The following is a 24710-nucleotide window of genomic DNA, read 5'->3' as shown; positions in this document are numbered from 1 at the left end:
ATATTTTTTAGATTGTGGTGTTGTTCTGTTTATACTGATGTTTATATAATTAGGCGGGAGGGGTGAGGCATCAATAAAAATCTAGAGGGTTACAAAAAAAATAAACATGTCCATCTTCTTTCATTACATATCAGCTACCTCATATGTGTTTCATGATTGTGTCACTTGCAGAGACAGCCTAAAATCCCTCTGTATTTTAGATGAGGGCTGAAATGAGATCGCACAATCCCTAAGAATGTCACGCTAATTGAAGTCGACAAGAATACTAACAGCGCCCTTTTGAACTACTGCCATTGTACAGGGTGGATTAGGGAGCGTATATTAACAACAGGTGACCGGTGAGGCTGAACAGTGGTGCTGCACACGGCCTGGCTGTCACAACTGCCCTGGTCAGACATGGGCTTTCACCAAATCCGAATGGAGGAGGACAGAGTAGAGCGCGAGACGGACAGAGGCCTGCTACTGCTGCCTGTGCATACTGAGAAACACACTCCAGTAAACATGCATACAACATCGTCTTCCACATCTAGAACACTTCCGATGACATCACTTTTTTCAACTTCCTCTGTTCTCCAGTAGCTGAATTTCCTCTTCACTTCAGTTTCCTCCTCAATTCATGCACCTTGGTTGGAGCGAGGCAGTGCCAGTGTTCCTTTCCCTAATCACAGGCCAATAAAATGGCTATGAAAAACATTATCTTTATTTAGCATGTATTTCGTCAATTTCTTTACAAAGTAATTATATATATATATTTTGGGACACATTTATCACAAACAATTCTTATGAATGTAAAAAACTAAAACAAAGGCAATATTGACATCTTAAAAAGTGTGTGCTGACTTGAACTTGAAACGCTAGGAGAGATGAGCAAGCCTACACAGACTTCTAACAGTAGGATAAAACAAAAAGAGACATCTCCATGAAGCAGACAGTCCAATGTCACCACATTAATTAAAGTAGCTTCACTACTATACCAGACTAGATGTTACTGCAATAGTTAGATATTATGCAGCACAACACTTTAAAAAAAGTAATTAAAATGTCCAGATACCGGTCATTCTTTTGAAAAGTGTTAGCAGTAGAACAATTGGCATTAAATATATATTGTGTACATATTATTCGCAATATGTCCTCTATGCAGAGAAAGCTGACCATGCACCTCTGCAGTGCTCACACTAACCACATGAAATAGCTCATGCCATGAAATGATCTTTGTCGAGAAGCACCCTCTAACACTAGCTTGTTTTTCATCTATTTATCATTTAAAAAATTCATCAGATAAATGACATGGGATATATTATTTCTATGGGGTTTCAACATATTACACATCCCCCTCCCCCATGTGCTTGGCAGACAGTGTTCCTGACTCACCATGCTACATTAAAATCTAGCACTGCTGTGATTTATATACACCGATCCCAGATCAGCCAAAGAGCCCACGGGGCCTCTGGCTCTAATACAGTAGTAATGGTGGCCATAGCTTAGTCATCTCTCAGTCGCACAGTGGATTCATCTCCAGCGCAGTGGATTCTGTCCAGTCAACCAATGAGCACACACCCCTAACCTCTCACCACTTTCACTACATTTTACATTTTCGTCATTTAGCAGACGCTCTTATCCAGAGTGACTTACAGCCACTACAAACCAGTCTTTAGGAAAGGTAACAATACAGGCTCCCACCCCCACACCACCCTACAGAGATCAACAACAACCTTCCAGATAGTTCTATATGACAGAGATATAAGAGTTTATGTCTCCCCTGAACTAGATGCTGGGTATGTATGGGTGTCTGGGGGTTGTAGGGCCACAACCCTGTCCGGTCAGAGACTGCCGATGTTGGGGAAACTCTTGAGCTTCTCTGGGAAGTCGTCCTTGTAGAGGACTGGGTCTGCACGGTGTTCCACTACCTTCAGGGGCATGGTGCCAAACACCGACGCAAACTTGTTGATGCACTCCGATCTGGAGAAGTGAACAGAAGTTACCGGCGTTAACAATTTCAGGCAATCAACCACAGAAAAATAACACGTCCAGATATTGTAAATCCACTACTTCCTCTATGAATATTGATTTGGCATATACACACAATTTCTAGAGTTGCTAGGTGATGAGCATGCTCAGTGCAGGACCTACCTCTCTACCATGTGTGTCTGGTCCAGGGACAGACCGTCAATGGCTGTGCACTCAGGACACTTGAACTTCTTCCTTGGGGTCACCTAAATGGAACCAGGACAGTGACCTTTACAATCTGTTAATCTACCATTCCCCAATTGCTACGCAACTAAAAACCGTACAGTACGGCATCTACTGTGTGTGGAGATCAAATCCCTGTGCTGATGAGAGAAGTCCATAACCATCATAGTATTGCTTAAAGGGATACTTCGGGATTTTGGCAATGAGGCCCTTTATCTACTTCCCCAGAGTCAGATGAACCCATGGATACCATTTTTATGTCTCTGCATGCAGTTTGAAGGAAGTTGATAACTAGCGTTAGCGCAATTGCTAGCAGATACCATAGACTTCCAGTCATTGCGCTAATGCTAGTTAGCATTTGCTTGCGAAACTACCTCTAACTTCCTTCATACTGGATACAGAGACATAAAAATGGTATCCATGAGTTCATCCAACTCCGGGGAAGTAGATAAAGAGCTTCATTGCCCAAATCCCGAAGTATCCCTTTAAGTCGCACTCCACTAGAATTTGATAAACCCATTAGATAAAGTCATGCTAGTTTTGAAAGCAGGTCCAGCAGTGGTTGTAGCAGCAGAGTGTGATTGAGGGCAATTGGGTTGTGGGAGGATGTTGTGCTGCTGTATACCTGAGTGGTCATTAAAGCCCAGGGCATGCTGCTTGCGTGCCGAGAAGAAACAGCTGTATGCTCTTTAAAGGGGTGATGTATGGCCTTACTCCGTCTTACCCACCCCACCAGTCCATCTTACTCCAGACTGGAGATCAGTGCTGAGGAGGACATGTGGGAGATATGTGGGGTGGGGGGCTAGCCTACTGCAGGCGCAGAGAGAGGGAGGGAGTAGGCATTGCTTTGGGGTAAGTGAGCCCTGGTGAGCTTAGAAAAACATTGTCGGAGGGGGAGTGGCAGTCAGTGACACCCAGATAAGAGAGGTTAAGGCTGGGCTTTAGGGGCTGCTTGTGCACCTGGACACGGTCACTGCATTGGGGAGGTATCGGGGGGCACAGAGGGGTGAGAACTGATCAGAGACAGAGCCTCTGTCAAGACGGGACTGTAAAAACCAAATATTGCTGCATTCTGGGACGTATCCACCTCTGTGGAGTTGGAGTTATGGCCTTCAGCTTCCTGATATGTGGTGTATGTTTTAGTACTGCTCCTACTGATATAGTAACATACAGTGGGGAAAAAAAGTATTTAGTCAGCCACCAATTGTGCAAGTTCTCCCGCTTAAAAAGATGAGAGAGGCCTGTAATTTTCATCATAGGTACACGTCAACTATGACAGACAAAATGAAAAAAAAAAATGCAGAAAATCACATTGTAGGATTTTTAATGAATTTATTTGCAAATGATGGTGGAAAATAAGTATTTGGTCAATAACAAAAGTTTCTCAATACTTTGTTATATACCCTTTGTTGGCAATGACACAGGTCAAACGTTTTCTGTAAGTCTTCACAAGGTTTTCACACACTGTTGCTGGTATTTTGGCCCATTCCTCCATGCAGATCTCCTCTAGAGCAGTGATGTTTTGGGGCTGTCGCTGGGCAACACAGACTTTCAACTCCCTCCAAAGATTTTCTATGGGGTTGAGATCTGGAGACTGGCTAGGCCACTCCAGGACCTTGAAATGCTTCTTACGAAGCCACTCCTTCGTTGCCCGGGCGGTGTGTTTGGGATCATTGCCATGCTGAAAGACCCAGCCACGTTTCATCTTCAATACCCTTGCTGATGGAAGGAGGTTTTCACTCAAAATCTCACGATACATGGCCCCATTCATTCTTTCCTTTACACGGATCAGTCGTCCTGGTCCCTTTGCAGAAAAACAGCCCCAAAGCATGATGTTTCCACCCCCATGCTTCACAGTAGGTATGGTGTTCTTTGGATGCAACTCAGCATTCTTTGTCCTCCAAACACGACGAGTTGAGTTTTTACCAAAAAGTTCTATTTTGGTTTCATCTGACCATATGACATTCTCCCAATCCTCTTCTGGATCATCCAAATGCACTCTAGCAAACTTCAGACGGGCCTGGACATGTACTGGCTTAAGCAGGGGGACACGTCTGGCACTGCAGGATTTGAGTCCCTGGCGGCGTAGTGTGTTACTGATGGTAGGCTTTGTTACTTTGGTCCCAGCTCTCTGCAGGTCATTCACTAGGTCCCCCCGTGTGGTTCTGGGATTTTTGCTCACCGTTCTTGTGATCATTTTGACCCCACGGGGTGAGATCTTGCGTGGAGCCCCAGATCGAGGGAGATTATCAGTGGTCTTATATGTCTTCCATTTCCTAATAATTGCTCCCACAGTTGATTTCTTCAAACCAAGCTGCTTACCTATTGCAGATTCAGTCTTCCCAGCCTGGTGCAGGTCTACAATTTTGTTTCTGGTGTCCTTTGACAGCTCTTTGGTCTTGGCCATAGTGGAGTTTGGAGTGTGACTGTTTGAGGTTGTGGACAGGTGTCTTTTATACTGATAACAAGTTCAAACAGGTGCCATTAATACAGGTAACGAGTGGAGGACAGAGGAGCCTCTTAAAGAAGAAGTTACAGGTCTGTGAGAGCCAGAAATCTTGCTTGTTTGTAGGTGACCAAATACTTATTTTCCACCATAATTTGCAAATAAATTCATTAAAAATCCTACAATGTGATTTTCTGGAATTTTTTTCCTCAATTTGTCTGTCATAGTTGACGTGTACCTATGATGAAAATTACAGGCCTCTCTCATCTTTTTAAGTGGGAGAACTTGCACAATTGGTGGCTGACTAAATACTTTTTTCCCCCACTGTAGCTCCATCCCAAATGGCACCCTATTAACTAGGAAGTTCACTAACTTGGACCAGGGCCCATAGGGCTCTGGTCAAAAGTAGTGCACTATTATAGGGAAAATAATGCCATTTGGGATGCAAGCCATAGCTCTGGTGAACATCCAATATTGAATTTGACCCCCTAATGACCTAATGTCAGCATAATGGGTTGGGTAGGACTGTTGTGTTCAGGTGGTGTGAGAACGTTGTGCACTGTACTGTACCTTTATGGGGGCTTTGCCAGTGATGTTGGCCACCAGGAAGTTCATGGCGATATCCTCACAGTTCATATGGGCGTCCACCCAGTTCTTGATGTCTCCTGGCATCTTGTACGTGTACAGGTAGTTAAAGTACTGGAAAGGAAAGAAGCCAGTGTCACTCAACATCAAAATCAGCAAGCAGTGGAAACGGCATTAATGCAGATAAATACTGAAATACATTTTTTTTTTTTTTTATGTCATCCTACTCACTCGTGATATGATAAATGAGTCTAACCTCTGCCTTAGCAGAATGCCTTTGAATAGAGGGATGTGTTTTCTCAGAAGTATTTGCTTTGAATCAAAAGGAGAGCTTTTGGTTGACGGTGAGACAGATAACCTAACCTCACCTATGACTCTTCCCTCTCTCTCTCTCTCTCTCGCTTGCTCTTTCTCTCTCTCTGTGACCTAACCCCGCCCCCCTCCATATACTGGGCATGGCAGAGGGACAGAGGGAGGTGGGGGTTCTGTCTGAGGCTAACCTTGTGGTAGAAGGCTGCTCCAGTCAGAACCATGGATACTTCGTTGGTCCACTCTGACTCGTACTTCCACTTCCCCATCTCATGGTCCCACAGGTGGAGCCGACCCGGGTACCCCACCAGCCGGTCTGAGAACTCCCTCCACACCTGAGGGGGATGGCGGGGGAAAGAGATGGTTAGACACATACCTTTAGGGTGGCAAAATTGGTAACTTTCCCCAAATTCCCAGGTTTTCCAGTAATTTGGGGAAAATTACAAGTTACTGGAGTTAGGCAACACTAAAAACGTTCCAAGTAGCCTCCTCTCATCTTACATTTTACATTTACATTTTAGTCATTTAGCAGACGCTCTTATCCAGAGCGACTTACAGGAGCAATTAGGGTTAAGTGCCTTGCTCAAGGGCACATCGACAGATTTTTCACCTAGTCGGCTCGGGGATTAGAACCAGCGACCTTTCGGTTACTGGCACAACGCTCTTAACCACTAAGCTACCTGCCGCCCCAAGGTAGTGTTAGAAGACCGCCATCACTGAGATTCTTTGAGCCCCAAGGTTCACTCTGTAAAGAGATGAAGGCTACATGCCCTGTCTGTGATGGGCAGAGCAGTGTGTGGAGACTGGATACCTGAGCCCAGCAGCCAGCAGCCTGTCCTGCTATTGGACCCAGCGAGAGGCAGTAGAGCCAGACAGACTTCCTTCCCCACAGCAACCTGCCTCTCATTTCATGTCATTATCCTCAAATTGTCCTCAATTGTCTCAATAGGTCCTAAATGCCTTCAGGTGAGTGCCAGGCCGGGCTGTAGTCATGGACAGCATCAGCTCTGGCCTGTCACCATCCATCACACATCAAACACATCTCCAGCCCCAGGCAGCCCATATACCACTACTGGAGGCCGACTTAAGCTCCCTGGATGAGTTTAAACTCTGGGGTCATCTCTAAGTGGCCAGCGTTGACCTGCCATCAAGGGAGTATGAATGTACTAAGCCCAAGGTCAAGGTGAAACATTTGGGGTGAAAACTCCCAGGCGAGATACAGAGTATCCTCTCTCTCACCTCGTAGCCAAACTGCAGTTCGTCAGACGTCAGCATGATGATGTCGTCATCGATGGCCAGCACAGCCTCCGTCTCGATCTCGTCGTAGGGGAAGAAGCGGTTGCTGAGCTTGTTCTCTTTGGTGCGCACCACCTTGAGAGGTACGCCAATCTTTGGCCATAGAGACTCTAACAGAGGGACAGAGACAATGGGAATATGAGTGAGATACGCCTACATTGTACAGACAGGTCATATAAAATCCATACTATCAATGCAATGGAGGCCTTGGCAAATGGGTCAGTTAACACTGTGTGATCCTTGAAAAGCTGCAAGACATTAACTATGAAAATGATTTCCTCACATTCCAAATCTGACAGTATACTGTATATTGCATCACCTACCACATCAAATTAGACTGCCAGTTTTATAGGTCAAACTAACATCTAGACTTCAGTTGGAGATGAGTGGAGTTGGGTTGCCATCAAGGGAGACATTTCAAAATGGCAATCCTAGTGGAAAACAGTGTGCTAGCAGTAAAACTACAATCACTGACTTGAATCGCAACGGCAACTTGAATCATGTGCAAGCCTGACCACACCAAGATTCCTCTCAAGGCAGAGCAACAAAGTTAGCTTTTTTAAAAGTAGTGTTTAGTGAGCTTGGGAAGTGTCCATGGCACGGAGCAGTGTCAGACAGATGGCACAGAATGTGTCACCCCATTAAGGCTTTAACTGGGGTCTGACAGGCAGGCGGCGCTCCCAACTGACCGACGAGCTCTGAACGTCTCCACACTAAACTGTCAACGAGAGAACTGCTGTGATATATTCAAGCGCTTTCCTCTCCTCTCCCCCCCCCCCCCCACCCACCATTCTCTTTTCCAAACATGAGCTGGGAGATGAGTGCAGTGCAGGGGGAAAACACCAAACAGAGGTTATTAGCTTAGCTCTGATTGTACAGACTGAGCCTGGCCTTTTCTTTTGGTATCGGTTTGAACACACAAACTGAAACAACATTTTCTGGCTGCTGGAAGCCCATCTACTTTTCTGACTTCTCCAGGGCTAACCAGCAGAGATCCTCTCCACTATAGAAGAACAGAATCCTGCTGCAGTCCCCATCTCTACTGTAGTTACCTCCGTCTCCATGCACTGCAGCTATTAGGGGACTCCCAACTAGCCAGGGCAGGGTTAGCTGTTTATGAGAAACAGACCGAGATGGAGGGGAGGGAGGATAGTGGAAGAATGATAGAGACACGCACTCACTCGACATTCATGACGGTCTTAGACCGATGTGAAAAACAGGTCACTTCAGGTCATAACGCTAAGATTGTATGAGTGAACAAATAAACTATCAAGTTAATCATGACAACCAAACAGTACAATCTCTGTGCATGTCAGAAGCAGAAGATAAAGTCCAACATAGAATTGTATTATTTTATCTTAGTGCTCTAAGACTTAAGCTGCCAGCAGCACCTTGTTAAAATGCCAAACGTGCAGGACTTGAGGAGGCAGCTTAGGGCTGCTTGAAATAAACACAATCAGGCCTTGTGAGGATGAGGAGGAAATCCATCCTCATCCCAAGCAAAGGCCCCTAGTTGACCCGTGAACGGCCCCTTGTTAATTCTAATGGGTCACAAAGCTCCAGCCAGGCTCCACTGACGCCTCTAATCAAAGGCTACACTGGGCCATTAGAGGGAGCTTCAAAGTGGCCCGCTGCTTCATTACATTACACAACTCTATGCAGAGGATAGATTTAATTCCCTGCTCTCTCCCTGCCGTCCCCTGAGCTGTCAGTGATAAGGGGCGCCATAAACAGCTGCATACCTAATCGCCTCGTTAAGAGGAATCATTAGAGCGAAAGCCACATAAATAATGACTAATATCAGCTTACTCTGACACATCTCTAATGGGCTGTAAATGAGGGCTGTGGCGGTAGGACAGACAGGCAGCACTAGCAGAACACTGCACTCTGTTTGATGAAGTGGAGTGTCTGTAGGTGTGGTGTAAGAGGACAGTATATCAACATGAATGAAAGGCCTCTACGTCGTCTGGCTTGCCAGTACCGAGGAGACCTGTTGACATCTGAAGGTTAGAATGAGATTGCTGCTGCAGCACCGAGTGGTGTGGGTAGGGGGATTTTTATCTGTCCGACTGGTGGCAACATGCCACGGAGTTGCTCCAGTTTCCTGATTCTCAACATGAAGCAAAGCCAGAGAGAGGTTTGGCTCCAGCCTCGAGCATGTCATGCTTTTCAGTGTCTAAACTTATGGAGAGATGGGTCTTGGCTGCTGAAGCTGTTATCACTCATCTGGTACACATCAAGAGCTCCATTTTGGGTATTAAACAATGGCATGGTGATATAACCTTCACTTCTTCTCTCATCAAGTTGGCAGTTAACTTGGAGTGTTCAGCCACTTTCCCATTCCTTGTGTGTATCGATCTGCCAACTTTAGTCAATCTCTAAACAGAGATAACATTGATTTGGACTCTATGGTAGCTATGAAGTAAGGCAATCTGACAGAACACTAATGTCCCATTGTTGAATATCCAATATGGCATCATCGCTGTCACTGAAAAGGTTAACTCATGTAAACTCCTATTGCTGGTGTGCTTGTTTAAGGTTAATATTTGAATCAATAATGGTTTTTAATGAACAGTTTAGGGAAGGGAGGGTCAGAATCAGGGGTGTATTCACTAGAAACCAAACAGAAGAACATTTACCAAAATGGAGAGGCACTACCTGAACCTGTCCAATAAGAAACGTATTATTATTTTTATTTTTTAAGTGTTCTGTAGCAAAATGTTATGCTACGGTGTGCGCTAATGAATACAGCCTAGGGCTCACCGTCAGGGGGACTCTTGTTCTGGTTGTTCCACACCACCAGTAGCTTGGCCAGGCTGGGAACCTTGGCGATCTCAGTGATGACCCGGAAGAGGCTCTCGATGCGGTCATAGGTCAGCACCACAGCAGTGAACCCTGGGGACCTCGGTGGGATGAGAGGCAGGAACAGGGGGCTGTTCACACTCGACCACTTCTACAGAGGACAAGAGAAAAAACACAAAAGCAAAGTTTAGAATCAGTCTCCTACAATGCAGACGTATGCCTAGCTAGCTTCATCTGTCTGCCATCCTGGCCCGTGGCACGTTTTCCATCGTGATTTAAGCTATCATGCCATTGCTTGATTCAGCAGTGAGGTCACCTGCAGTGATTTCCAGACTATGGTTTTACTAGGGAACAGGAATCATCTATTCATTTATTTGTAAGATTAATAGACTCACAACCGGGAATGCCAGGCACCCAGCGAGAAGTGGTCTGGAATGCCAAGCACACTATAAAAACCGAGCGGTAGCTGAGCTGCTTCAGGAGCACAGCTTAGAGAGTGTGTAAGACAGACAGACAGACGACAGACAAAGAGCAGTCAATTACGTTTTGCATGCGAGGCTCCACCCTCATCTCAGGTACGTGTGTAAATTGAGTCCACACACTATGACTTGGCAATAGATTTTTTTACGATTTCGAAGAAGTGGCAGTCTTGGCCCCTACTGCAGTTTCTACACTGCTCCTTTGGGATGTTATAAGGGTGTTTTATCATGAAGCTCTGGTGAGCTCCATGCAGCAGGGGTCCAGATGAGTTCTAGCGGGGCAGGGGAGAGAGAGGGGGACGTAGGCAACGGTGTCGGCGGCTGTCTACTGCCAGTGTGGGACTTGGCTCCTCTTCCTGGCCCCGTCTTAAAATGGCCCGTTAACTGTGGAAGATGCACAGGCCCTAGCCTAGATCAAGTGACGCTGTAAAAGAAATAGTGGCAGTGCAGAGAGCCCTCTGATGCAGTGACACACACAAGGAGACATACACACACACACACACACACACGGGGAGACAAAGAGATACACTCAATCCAGTCCTCTAAACTAACATATAGACAACAAATGACATTTTGAGTAATGTGATTACACAACAGTAACAATTTGTGGACATGCGACACAGAAGGGACTCACTGCAGCAGCTTAAAGTGGCCTACAATGCAGGTTAGATCATCTACAGTGTCAACTTCAACGCTTCCGTTCTCTGATAGCAGTAGCATTATGTTATTATGTGGTTTTAACCCTTAATTAACTGTCAAACACTACAACAGTAGCATTCTCAAATAAAGGAGGTTGCAGCTGACTTAATCAACTGTATCAAAGGCCCCCCATAGCCTCCAGACCTGCCACTAGAGAGATGTTCTAACCTCATAGGGAGGGAATGGAGATTTGAAATAAAACTGTGGGCTTCTTGAAGTGCTTCTCTGTTCTGCTGTAGGCAGGTGGTTCCAAACAGACTGGTGTTTCTGTGGCTCTTCCAACAGCGTCCACCATGTCTGTCACCATAAACATGGTCACCCTATATACCCTACATCAGTCATTCCTCACCAATAAAAATCAATAACAACTTTACTAGCAAATGGAAACGTCTCTGTGGTGGTGTGACACTTACATACAAGCAGAGGGGAAATAATGAAAGTAACACGGTGACACATAAGTGGTGAGATGAATAGATGAGGAAAGGGACCACTTAAGTCATTAGTCAAATGAAAGAAACAGGATGAAAGAAAGACAGCCACTTCTCCGATGTTAATTAGCTCAGTTAAAATGAGTTCACTGGTTCCAATGCTCAATTTCCACAAACGGAAACATGCAGCCATTTGGGGGATTTAGGCTACACATTATTGCGGTAGTGTTTGGAAAAGTAGATCAACGCAAATCCATGTAAACATCCTCATAATGCAGCATTTAGACCAACGTGGCATTTGAATGTTTTGGACAAACACAGTGTTTTCTACTCAATAACAAATGATTTCCCAAGGTGAAGTGGGAGTAAGAGGGGTTGGGTTAAATTCAGAAGACACATTTCAGTTGAATGCATTCAGTTGTACAACTGACTAGTTATCCCCCTTTCCCTTTCCTAACAGCCGCTCCAGTGATGACTGGCAGCAAGTCCATCTAGCCAGCATGGGGCCTTTGATTTGTGTGGTGTGTGTGTGTGTGTGTGTGTGTGTGTGTGTGTGTGTGTGTGTGTGTGTGTGTGTGGATGCACATACATGTATGCATGCGTGTGTCAAAACAGCGAGTAAGGCCAAAATGGAACCCAGATCGAAGTGAGGTTGCCGGTTGGTTCTATTGAGAAAGATTTGAATTCCATCCCTGGACTTTGAAGCTGATGGACAGAAAACTGTTGGATCAGAATAATGTGAGTGATGATTGCCTACCAGGGATTAGGAGAAGCAGAGATAGTGCAGCCGTCACATCTTCTCAAGAGTCCTGATATGAGCACATTCACAGTGCAGGCATCTGCTCTCTGCCAGTGAAGGAATTGTCTGGCCAGGTTTCTTGGCCCATTTAAACCACTGAACAAGCCCCGACTTAGCCTAAATGGAAATGTTAGATGTCCTCTAGAAACCAAAGGTCAAGCTAAATAAATAATCAGTTCCCATTTACCATGAATATTCATTACTATGAAAGGTGTAATTAATTGGACCGAGACCACGTTTTTTTAGCAAACCACGATGCGTTGTTTAGAGCACTCCCAAGCATGGAGGGTTCACACCAGTCCAAACGAACCGAACTAAGAGCGAAAAAGTGCCAGAGTTCAGAAAAAACCCCACTCCAAACCAATTTGATATGAAAGACCCCTAAGATACAAAGTATCTTAAAAACCTTCAACCACCTTTCAAAGGCGGAACAGGATTACCTGTCTTACAACTATGCCCACTACTGCCAAACAAAAAGCAGCCCGTCTGTCCCACCCTAGCCTGACAACCCTTCTAAAGGCACTGCTACTAGCAAAGAGCCTGTGAAATGTGCTTTCAATTATGACCCCGAACGAAGGATACAGAACAGCAGAGAAAAAAAAAACCTGCTTGATTTATTTAGTGTTCTGTTCCAATTCTGCTCGACGTGTTTCCACTGAATACGTAGAGATAGCACTTCTCCAGCATTGGAATGGTAATGGGTCTGTGGCCCTGCACAATTAACCTCTTGTGCGCTGGGACCGAGACAGCAGACATAAATGATGACGATTAGTTGGGAAAAAAAGCAGACAGGAGTTTCTGACAGAGAGAGGTGGGTAATGTCAAGTGTAACTGTTGATTAACCAGCTACCCGCTCCAAAAAAAAGGCAATACTGGCTGTGATTGAGCAGTTGCTTGAGTAAAAAGTCCTTAGTCCTAAAGTGTTGTAGAGCTTTGAATTACTCTGAGAAGCCAAGCATTGTAAACATAACTTTAGTCAGAGTCAGTGTGACTTGACTTGTTCAGACCAACATAACCTGACTGGCTCACATATCACCAACCATTGGTAGGACTGGGTAGGCCTGTCCAATAAGGAGGAACATGGGCCCCCCTTCTCTACCCCACAGACAGACAGACAGACAGACAGACAGACAGACAGAGGGAGGGAGGTAGGGATAGATGGAGGGCGGAGCTGCATGTGGTGTCTTTGGGGACTGCAGCAGATCAGGCTGGGCTGATTAACAGCCCCTGAGAGGTGGTAGCTGAGCCAAGCTGTCTGCATCCCCACACTCCCACAACCAAAGAGAGGTTACACACACACACACACGTGCGTGAGAGAGCGAGAGAACACTGTTTAAGGAGAATGTGTGTGCTGCAGTCCCCAAAGACACCACATGCAGCGCCGCCCTCCATTCTCCTTAAACAGTGTTCCCTCTCTCTCTCACGCACATACACACAATGACTCAAACACTAAGGCACGTATTTTTCACCGCACTGGAGGCATCCTCCCAGTACAGAACTGCTGACACAAACTCACTGGCTGTTTCAGCAGTACTGGGTGTTTACCAAGCAGCCAAAGACCACTAGGCTAGGCTACATGTGTGGAGAGAGGGCGCTATAAAGAGGAGGAAGCTGCCCTGCCACTCGGCCAATACTCTGGGAAAGACTTACCAGGGAAATACAGCATGCTGGGAAAACTGTTTCATATCTGCCACTGTGGGAGTCGGTCACTGTGTTTTTCTGTTTTGTGAGGCCAGCACCGTAGTGTCAGGTCACACATCAATACCACACACTGCAGACTGCACCCCCATAAATATGACTCATATGTCTAAGAAGATTCAGTGGGTCACCACAGTAAAACACAATAACATTATCAATGGTGTAGGCTCGAGGGGCATAGATTATAGCAGGCTCCAGTGGAAGACTTTTGATGTATCCAATCATGTTGAACACATCTAGCCTAAAACACATCTTTCCACTCTTTAAAGAAATACCAACGAGAGGTATCCTCACCACCACAGGGGGGTTGTTCCACTGTTCGTAGGAGCGTGCAGCATAGGGGTAGATGCGGTCATTGATGATCTGAAGCGTTGTCATGCCGATGGCCTTCATGGAGCTGAAGTAAGCGTCCCAGAACCAGCGGGACTGAGGAGAGAGAAGGACAGAGTTGTTATTGGAATAAAAACATATGGTCTGGACTCTGGACAAACAAACAAGCTGTTATGTCCTTGAACACACACATTCAAAAGGCATCCCTGTGACTCGAGAACAGGAAGGACTGTTCTAGATGGTTAGAATCTCTTTAACATCATCTGTCCTACAGCAGGCCAATACTTTCTACAGCTCACCTGCCTTTCAAAGCACAGTGCAGCCAAATATCAACCTTTTGGCCAGTGGTTCCCAACCCTTTTTCGGTTACTGTACCACCAACTGAATTTTGCTCTGCCCAGAGTTCCCCTGAAGTACCCCCTCATGTGCATTTGACCAGTAAGCCTATGGTCTCATAAGTCTTCTCAAGTACCCCCTGTGGATAGGCCAAGTACCCATACGGGTCCTATTAAACCTGGTTGGGAACCCCTGCCTAAGGCAATATAGATAGGCCCATTGGGACTATAATACGTTTGATCCAAGATGTATGCAAACTACGTACGCATCTACCTCTAGTTGTGCATCAGAAATGTACTTTTAGTCAATTCACTGCCAGTCCATGGTAACAACAAGGAGCATTACAGTACCAGAGGGGAAGGTGTAGCCGAGCAGTCAATCATATTTCAATGCAGATGTTACTAGTCCACCATCCCCAGGCAGCACCCCAGCGTCCCTGGTGCTCCCCTCCCACTGATCCATTAAGAGACATCAAGGGACAGCTATGGAGGGAGAGGAGCCCATAAGAGTTACTGATCCTTAAAACAGAACTGTCTCCTGCCAGGAGGCGCCATGTCAGTGTGACCCGACTCCACCTCGACAGGTCTTAGGTGACCCTGAGTGTTTAACAAGCGGGGGGGGGGGGGGGTCAAAGTAGTGTACTATATATGAAATAGGGTGCTATTTGTTAAGCAGCCTGTAAACACAATGTCTAGACCATACTGGACCCCTTAACTCCAACAGACATTTGACTGGTTAGCCAGAGCACACCCTGGAAACTATTCCCACAGCCAGAAACTCAAGATATTTGTAGCATATTTGTTGGGTGAGAATAACACCCACAGCTGAAGAGGTTCTCCCCTGTTTGGGATTAGGAACAGAGGAGGATCCAGAGATGAATGGACAACAACAACAGTGCACAAAATGAAAACTGCACTGCAGCAAACACAGTGATAGCATAGGCTGCTACAGCTTAGTCAATGAGCACACCGTTTTGCTAGAGCTGTGGTAGTCTTGGCCTGGCTACAGGGCTCCGTCCTTCATAGCAGTGGAGCAGCTCGTCCTATTGACTGGTGTGTTTGTTGTCGTATCGTCTACAGAGAGCTCTCAGCGGCACATGAGAAGGGACCAGCCCCCACTCCATCCCTTAGTCCCCTTTAACACTAGAGAAATACAAAAACAGCTTTTATTTTTTTATGGAGGGGGTGAGGAGCATTCAAAAATACTTTCTAATCTCAGGGGGACCACAACGGCCCATAAATCAGCCAGTGATGAAAGTTCCCTTTCCGACTGGGAGGAGGCAAAAAGCAAACTGCTCCAGCCCAAGAGGCCCTGCCCCGCCCCCTCCCAGCAGGAATTTTTATGAGGAGAGAAGAAGAGACGGAGTCACAGGAGAGGAGAGGAAAAGGGCAGAGCGGTCTGCTTCACTGCAGCACTGTCGTTCCCTTCCTCTAACATACCTCGCTGGGCTAAGTAGGCTGAATTCTCTTTGAGGTGTGCTTGAACTTGGACCATAAACAACATCCATGAATTCAAAACTGATTTGGCTAACCTTTGCTACTGCAACTAAAATAAATGTAATTACTAGCGCCTCTTAATAAGATATAAAATCGGGTAAAAGTAAAATTGTCATGTCAACAATTCTTTGTTTAGCACAAACTTGCTTAGGAGGACATTGTAGTATTACCAAGATGACACTCAACTGATCATCAATAGTGGTTGATGAGAGTCAACTGTGTGACAGAAACCAAACTAGATGCCAGACTTTCAGGACCAGGTTCAAGGGAACAACCCAGTCTACCATCTCTTTCTCTAGCTATACTCTGCTGTCTGTCAACTCCTTTTAGACAGGGAGGGTTCAGACAGGTTTACATTAGGCTTGGTACTATAGCTGCAGCCCTGTGATTGAGAAGTACTCATTTTAGCTGTACTGATCTAACAAAGCATGCATGTATTCTATTCCTAGGGTCTGAACCAAACAAGGCTCACAGGAATGCCTGAGTTGACCACCGCTAACATTTAGCAGCTGTTAAGCACTTAGCTCACAATTTGGGACCTATGTCGATGCTACCACATCACATTTTGAAGAAGAAAAAAAACTATCTCCTGAAATGATGCTGCTGGCTACTGATGGATTAGGAGTTTCTATATTTGACCTTAGTTGTGAGGCCCTGTATAGGTCAGACAGAATGTCTCATCAATTACCCAATTATCCTTCAATTGAGGACTTAGTAAATCATACAGATAGTCAATCAAAGCTGACATGGAGTCATGAGTAAGGCTGCGTTTAGACTGGCAGCCCAATTCTGATCTTTTTTTCCACTAATTGGTGTTTTGACCAATCACATCAGATCTTTTCAAATCAGATCTTGTTCACAGCTGATGTGATTGGTCAAAAGACCAATTAGTGAAAAGAAGATCAGCATTGGGCTGCCTGTCTAAACGCAGCCTATGTGTATTTTAGGCACACTAGACATATGGTCAGAGACCTTTTAAGCCCATAAAGGATTGAAGAGGACAGCGTGTGAAATCAGACTAGTTAGGCCCTCTGTTGGACAGTCAGTAAATACTTCACTTCAGCTCTTAAATAAGATCAATCAGGAAAAAATGTTATGTCCCTACAGCTCTTATAAAAAAATATTTAATATAGAAAATCATGTCCTAAAAAAAAAAAAACATACTACATAATATTGCACACGTCAAAATGAGTTTTAGTTGACAATGTGTTGTCTATACTATGGGGACCAGCTCAGTGATTCCCAGTGTCCTCTCCTCTCCAGCCAGTGAATGTGAGTGTGAGTGAGGAGTCTCTCCAGATGTGTGCAGGTGTGGACTGATATGGAATGGGCGCTACAGCACCCTATAAATCCTGGATAAGATGGGCCTTTGTGCTCCGGCCCCACCCCACCCTTCCACGTCCTGAGCCGGGCTCCAACACCCTCCTCCCGTCAGTGCTGCAGGGGCCACAGGCACGCACACGGCACAGTGACATACCTACCCCTCACATTCCCCTGGCTTAAGATGTACTCACTACTCAACTCAGACCAATATAATTTTGTTGTGTTCCTCTGATCTCCAGTGAATTGATCAAATGTTTATTATCAGTATTTGTTTTAACCCAAACAAACTAAAATCCTTCCCCTTATCATCAGTCCTCATCTCTAATGAGAACCCTTTCCTGACATGCCTGCAGCTATGGAAGACAACTGATTACACATCTCATAGCTAAATTCCAAGCCCTAGACACAGACTGACAGAAACACTAAGAGCAGTGGATAAGCATTTCAGATCCACACAGCAACAGAGACAGGAGGAGGCCCCCAAGGGAAGCCATGTTCTAGGCAGGGCAAATGAAAGAACTCCAACAGGGTCTCTGAGCTGTGGGTCTAATATGTCTGTTTGGCCAGTCTAATTGGTAAATGGACTAGCGTTGATACAAGGGAATGAGAAACAGCTTGGACGTGCAGAACTCTCTCAGAGGGCTTTCACTTCTGTTTATTGAGGCTCAGTTGGACCAGTGAAAAGAGGGGACTTGTCATTGATTTGGCTGCGACTGAAACTAACACTGAAGAACCTTTATAAGAGCTTTTTAATCAAGATTGGGAACATGAGGAGACAATCCAAACTGACAACAGGACAGAAACTCCAGTCCTAACGGCTCATTACAACATGTCTGTCTAACCCTTCAGACTGCCTGTGTTATGGCTTCCATTGGGCTGACAGTGAGGCACGCGTCTCACAAGTGCACAGGTTGGAATGGGAGCGTGAAAGTCACAACTCCTTTGACCCCGCCTTCACACTAACTTAACCTGAGAGGGCAGGAGGCACTTTCTCCTGAGGTTTATTCATCTGGAAATAGACTATTACTACAACTCTATAAAGAGTTTTTCATTTTATTTTACCTTTATTTAACCAGGTAAGCCAGTTGAGAACAAGTTCTCATTTACAACTGCGACCTGGCATATCCCTATACAGTGAGGGAAAAAAGTATTTGATCCCCTGCTGATTTTGTACCTTTGCCCACTGACAAAGATATGATCAGTCTATACTTTTAATGGTAGGTTTATTTGAACAGTGAGAGACAGAATAACAACAAAAATCCAGAAAAACGCATGTCAAAAATGTTATAAATGTATTTGCATTTTAATGAGGGAAATAAGTATTTGACCCCTCTGCAAAACATGACTTAGTACTTGGTGGCAAAACCCTTGTTGGCAATCACAGAGATCAGACGTTTCTTGTAGTTGGCCACCAGGTTTGCACATATCTCAGGAGGGATTTTGTCCCACTCCTCTTTGCAGATTTCTCCAAGTCATTAAGATTTCGAGCCTGACGTTTGGCAACTCGAACCTTCAGCTCCCTCCACAGATTTTCTATGGGATTAAGGTCTGGAAACTGGCTAGGCCACTCCAGGACCTTAATGTGCTTCTTCTTGAGCCACTCCTTTGTTGCCTTGGCCGTGTGTTTTGGGTCATTGTCATGCTGGAATACCCATCCACGACCCATTTTCAATGCCCTGGCTGAGGGAAGGAGGTTCTCACCCAAGATTTGACGGTACATTGCGCCGTCCATCGTCCCTTTGATGCGGTGAAGTTGTCCTGTCCCCTTAGCAGAAAAACACCCCCAAAGCATAATGTTTCCACCTCCATGTTTGACGGTGGGGATGGTGTTCTTGGGGTCATAGGCAGCATTCCTCCTCCTCCAAACACGGCGAGTTGAGTTGATGCCAAAGAGCTCGATTTTGGTCTCATCTGACCACAACACTTTCACCCAGTTCTCCTCTGAATCATTCAGATGTTCATTGGCAAACTTCAGACAGGCATGTATATGTGCTTTCTTGAGCAGGTGGACCTTGCAGGCACTGCAGGATTTCAGTCCTTCATGGCGTAGTGTGTTACCAATTGTTTTCTTGGTGACTATGGTCCCAGCTGCCTTGAGATCATTGACAAGATCCTCCCGTGTAGTTCTGGGCTGATTCCTCACCGTTCTCATGATCATTGCAACTCCACGAGGTGAGATCTTGCATGGAGCCCCAGGCCGAGGGAGATTGACAGTTCTTTTGTGTTTCTTCCATTTGCGAATAATCGCACCAACTGTTGTCACCTTCTCACCAAGCTGCTTGGCGATGGTCTTGTAGCCCATTCCAGCCTTGTGTAGGTCTACAATCTTGTCCCTGACATCCTTGGAGAGCTCTTTAGTCTTGGCCATGGTGGAGAGTTTGGAATCTGATTGATTGATTGCTTCTGTGGACAGGTGTCTTTTATACAGGTAACAAACTGAGATTAGGAGCACTCCCTTTAAGAGTGTGCTCCTAATCTCAGCCCGTTACCTGTATAAAAGACACCTGGGAGCCAGAAATCTTTCTGATTGAGAGGGGGTCAAATACTTATTTCCCTCATTAAAATGCAAATCAATTTATAACATTTTTGACATGCGTTTTTCTGGATTTTTTTGTTGTTATTCTGTCTCTCACTGTTCAAATAAACCTACCATTAAAATTATAGACTGATCATGTCTTTGTCAGTGGGCAAACGTACAAAATCAGCAGGGGATCAAATACTTTTTTCCCTCACTGTATGTGCATAAAAAATCCCCAGCAAAGGGATTCAGTCTATTTGAATGTTAGCTGAAGAAAAGATGTGATCTGACTGTTACCTGTCTTTGCATCTCCTCCACCTGCCTGTGAGGGATACTCTTCAGGATCGTGTACATCTCTGGGAGCTTCTCCTCTGGAATGACCACGGATGCCCTGTACAATACACACACACACAAAACAAAGAAAGAAAAATATCAGTCAGTCTCTATGTCAATGGCAAAAACATCAACTGGTATTAAACTAGATCAGAAATCACAATACGAGCTCAGGAAATGTAATGCTGATATATGTGTTGAAGTTGGTTGGAGTGAGATCATGAGCGGTGTCTTTAGCGTACCTCTTCCAGTCGAGGACCTCAGAGAATGGCAGGATGTATGAGTCTGCTAGGATGACAGGGACACAGCCAGCCTGCAGCACATCACTGAGGGTGGCCTGTCCCAGCCGAGCCCCGCGCAGCACCACACAGAACGACGACTCCTGGGGAACACAGACAACACAGATTACCACAAGGTATCATAGACATATCAAAGGTACATGGTTTTATGACATAGCTGTCGCCAAACTAAGGAAGCTTAGACGGGTCAAAAACAGACTAACACAATATTAGTGGGCAGCTTGTGTTTGGTCAGAGTCTGATAAAATGACTGCATGAACTGTCAAGGTTGCCTCCCATATGGAAGAGTTGAGGGTGGGGAGGGCAATGTTATGGTGGACTACTTACAGATGTTAAAAGGATAAAAGCAGGCAACCCTAAATATTCTTCTAAAATTCAGGCATCACTTCTGGCAAACCTTTCCACTGTCAGAGGTGGAGGATAAGGGGGGTGCTTTCACTGAGATTCTGCCACCACAACCCTCCCACAACCTCCACCCTTCCAGGCCCTCTCCTTGGTGGGACGTCTGCCAGATGTGCGGCCACGCTGCACCCAGACCACATGATAAGCGCACTTCCTGTCTAGACAGGCCAGGGATGGGCTGGAGATGCACTCTGAGCAGACAGACAGTGCAGAGGCACACCGGTTGACTGACTGTCACAGATATTGCTGTAGAGTTTCCCAGGTATACCCCGCATTAAGTTACCCACATAAATAGACTGCTAACTCTTAGAGTTGACCTACACAGCTGAGCAGAGCCCTCTTAAATGCATTAAAGTCTGATAATGGCCATGCAGATCTATGTTAAACATTTCCCCCTAAGCTGTATAATGTCTACAAGTGTGTGTACATGTTAGTCTAGTCTGAACGGTAGAGGGTCTCTGTGTGGGTCTCACCTGGAGGATCTGGGGGTAGTCGAACACCTGGCCCTTGTAGCAGCGTTTCCTAGCTGAGGCAGCTCCCTGAGAGAGGTTGCTGCACTTGTCCAGGAGGAGCAGGGCCTCCCCGTTCTCCTCCTTCAGCCTCTCCAGCTCTGCCCGGTACTCACGGTGGATGGCCGTCTGAGACGACAGGATGAAGTAGCGCCGGGGCCTGCAGCCGGGACAACATTAGAAATAATGGAAAACTGTGAGTGATGATGGTGACTCGACAAGATAACTTCACAAATGTTCCCACTGTCACATGAAGTGAGGTTGTCTTGCTTGAGGAAGTGATAAGAGCCCTATGCTAGGTGCTGAACCAGGGTGGCGGTGGTGTTGCTGCTCACCCAGGCTGTCTCTCGGGCAGCTCCACATCTGCAGACAGAGGGCTGTACACAGGGATGCTGACGTCATAACCCTGCCTGTAGGTCCACGTGGAGAAGCCTCCCCCTGCAAGCAGAGCCCTAGAACACACACACAAAACGTATCCAATGTTACACCACTGTCACATAGGCTTACATACTTAAGACGGAGAGAAGAGACAGCTATATAGAACTTTGCTGCAAGACAATACATGACAGATGTGCATATGCCCTGGCTGTTTCTTGTCATATCTGCTTAACAACGCTATTGAGTAACATGAAGATCTTGAGAAGTATTCGCATGGACAAAAGGAGGCTGCCTAAACTTCATCCTTTTGTAAATCTGTGAATGTAATAGTTAACTGACGAACAATCCTTATGGCGTCCTACCTGTGCATGCAAGCACAACCTCACTCACACACACACAGGCCTATATATACACACACAGCTGGTTCTGATGAGGCCCCACGCCAAATGGAGCACAGCTGGATGAGCCCAGGAAATTCCCTACAGCTCCAGATAAGTGTTCATCGTCTCAGGGCTTTCTGTTCATAAAACCCACCTTTTCCACCCAAAAGGAGTGAGCGGCCAAGAGCAAGGCTGGGAAACATGGCCTCTCTCTGTGGCAGTAAATACCAGGAGATTAGGCATGTCTGCCCGCTCAAAGCCGCTAGAGGTTCTGTCATCTCTGGACTACTTTTAAGTACTACTTTCTTCTTAGCTTAATATTTTTCAAGCCACCCTGTAATTATATGCACGTTCTGTAGTTGTGTTGGAGATAAAAGATGGAATTGAATCTGGATTATCTAGTCAAGTTAAACTACATAAAATTGAGGGGGAAAACTATGAGTCAACTTAACAAAAATGTTTTAAAAAATAATAATACTATTCTCTGAACATAACATCAGACTAAGGACATGTAAGGAAAACTGAAAGCTAAGTTAACGCCATGCTTCCCTCTAGTGGTGGTCTCGGTAGAACAAAATATGCCTGGTAGCAACTCTGCTAACAAACAATATTAGCTGAATGTCAAGGTTGATTGATGAACCAAAAAACTAAAATGTGAGTTTATCCAACTATATTAATTGTAATTGACTTTCTTTTTTCTGTGCTGGGTTTATTAGTGTTACCTGTCTCTTGGCACATCAAGGGCTGTGTTGTAGTCTGGAGGTCCTCCAGGTAACATGTTGAACAGAAGGTGGTTCATCCCTTTGTCCCACCTGGAAACATACATCTTTAGGGGTCAAAAACCTTCAAATGTGTGCACTTAGATATCTGAAATGGGCGGATAGATCAATGTAGTAGACGAGAGAGGGGAGAGGAAGAATGACAGAGAGGGTAAAGAAGGATAAATACATATGAAGAGAGAATTCCCAGCTTTGGGGTGGAGGAGATAACAGTGCAACCCGAGCAGTGTGCAGGAAAGGTTACCTGCGGAGCATGGCCAGAGCCTGGGCAGTCTCCCGAATGCGCAGAGAGTTCTGATTGAGCACATCGATAGAGGGGACGAACAGGCATGCCCTGGTGACGTCGTCAGTGTAGAACTCACTGTCGGAGATGGCACTGAGCAGGTCATTGTACTCTCGGGACAGGCCTGTGCTGCTGATGGGTACTCCTACCTCATCCACAAAACGCTGCAGAGGATAGATGTACACCTGCCAGACAGACACACACAGTCATTTCTGATGGTCCACTATACTGCTGTTTGATTTATAACATCCTTCAAGCCTTCAATCATGTGGTTAAAAAGACAAGGTTCAGAGACCAAGAATAGCAGATAAAACAAAGTTCACATATCTGTCATTTGTGGTGTGTGATGGATGGAGAATAGGCTCACTTTGATTCTATTCTTAGGGTTGTAGCCACATCGATACACATCAAAACAAGTGTGCATTCGGCAGCTAAGGTCCCCCCTCTCAGGAATAGGGTTGGACACAGGCAGTCGGACTAGAGGTGCATCGTGCACGCTGCGTCGGTCCAGGCTCCAGTCTGCCGTTGATTCGATGGAGTGTGGCCAGAACTGGAACATCCCTGTGGCGATGAGTCCCAGCAGCACCACAGAGAACAGGGTGATGTAGTAGATGCGGTGTTTGGTCTTCATCCGTGGAATCAGAGCTGGGCCCCGTGAACTGTACTTTCCTGACGTGTACATGCTGAGCCTGACCATTCAACCACAGAGAGAGAGAAATATTAGCATGGCTCCTGGTCCGTTGACACACAGCCAGGGTATGCATCAGTCTAAAATGGCTTCCTCTCCTAGAGAAAATTAAGCCATTTTGGACCACTGTCAGAGTTACAGCAAGAAATAAACAAGTTACTGTAACGTTAATTGGCCTTGCCTAAACGAGCCAGGCAGTTCTCGTTATACAAAACTACATAACGACTTTAACCCAGTGACCGCTTACAACACTAGCTGTCAATCAAAGGCATTCCAGTATGCCAATCAAAGGGATTCTAGTGAGGTAAAGTTAGCTAACGACAACAGGCCAAACTGAACAACTAGCTAATGTAGCAAACCATATAACTTAAATACTCTGGCAGCACATTAGTAAACTCAATTTAGCTAGCAGACTGGATGGCGAGTTAGCTAACGTTAGCTACATTGACGTTCAACGATTTCTTCATGGATTCGCTAAAACCAACTAGTTAAGTCGGCGTTTATTATAAAATACCACGGGAAAAATACCAAATATCTATAGTGTATATAGCTAGCTAACATCACACTTTCATGGTAAACCGAAATCTTGAAAAGTAAAAGCAAGTAGCCAGCTTCAACCTTAGCTAGCTACTACGCGTTAGCTGGCTAGCAGGTTTAACCATTGAGCACAGACCTAGATTTGATCAGTAAACTTACCTTCACGCTTGACCGATGAGAAGTCGATCCCAAACTGTTAATTCATACCCTATTATTAGCTGAGCGGCAATCCAATAATGTATAGTTTTTATACTTTTTAACGTTAGGTAGCTAGCTAATAAAACTATGTTGATGTTATCGTGTCGATGATGTGATTTCCGGAAGTGGAACTCTTCTTCGCGTGTCCGAAACCCGTATGATACTCTGCATGCACTGGCTATAGTGCCAC

The 24710-nt window shown here is 45.5% G+C and overlaps 1 protein-coding gene across 2 annotated transcripts; it reads right to left on the bottom strand.

Annotated features, from left to right (window-relative positions):
- Positions 1-682: 682 nt before the first annotated feature.
- On the bottom strand, positions 683-24636 carry ext2 (exostosin glycosyltransferase 2; the record flags this gene model as incomplete). 2 transcript variants are annotated; one of them, XM_084154417.1, is made up of 15 exons in its annotated part: positions 683-1959; positions 2131-2213; positions 5207-5335; positions 5722-5865; positions 6770-6936; positions 9590-9779; positions 14026-14157; positions 20032-20125; positions 20310-20449; positions 21242-21437; positions 21613-21729; positions 22758-22847; positions 23059-23282; positions 23465-23786; positions 24482-24636. In XM_084154417.1, the coding sequence occupies 14 exons, from the start codon at positions 23777-23779 to the stop codon at positions 1821-1823; spliced, it is 2160 nt and encodes a 719-aa protein (XP_084010543.1). In that variant the 3' UTR covers positions 683-1820. The 2 variants fall into 2 exon arrangements, with proteins under 2 accessions (XP_084010543.1, XP_084010542.1); XM_084154416.1 differs by lacking the exon at positions 24482-24636 and having other exon boundaries at positions 23465-23794.
- Positions 24637-24710: the final 74 nt, after the last annotated feature.

The sequence above is a fragment of the Coregonus lavaretus genome (assembly GCF_964263955.1).
Source record: "Coregonus lavaretus genome assembly, chromosome: 37".
Lineage (NCBI taxonomy): Eukaryota > Metazoa > Chordata > Actinopteri > Salmoniformes > Salmonidae > Coregonus > Coregonus lavaretus.
This window is presented reverse-complemented; position numbering and strand designations above follow the sequence as displayed.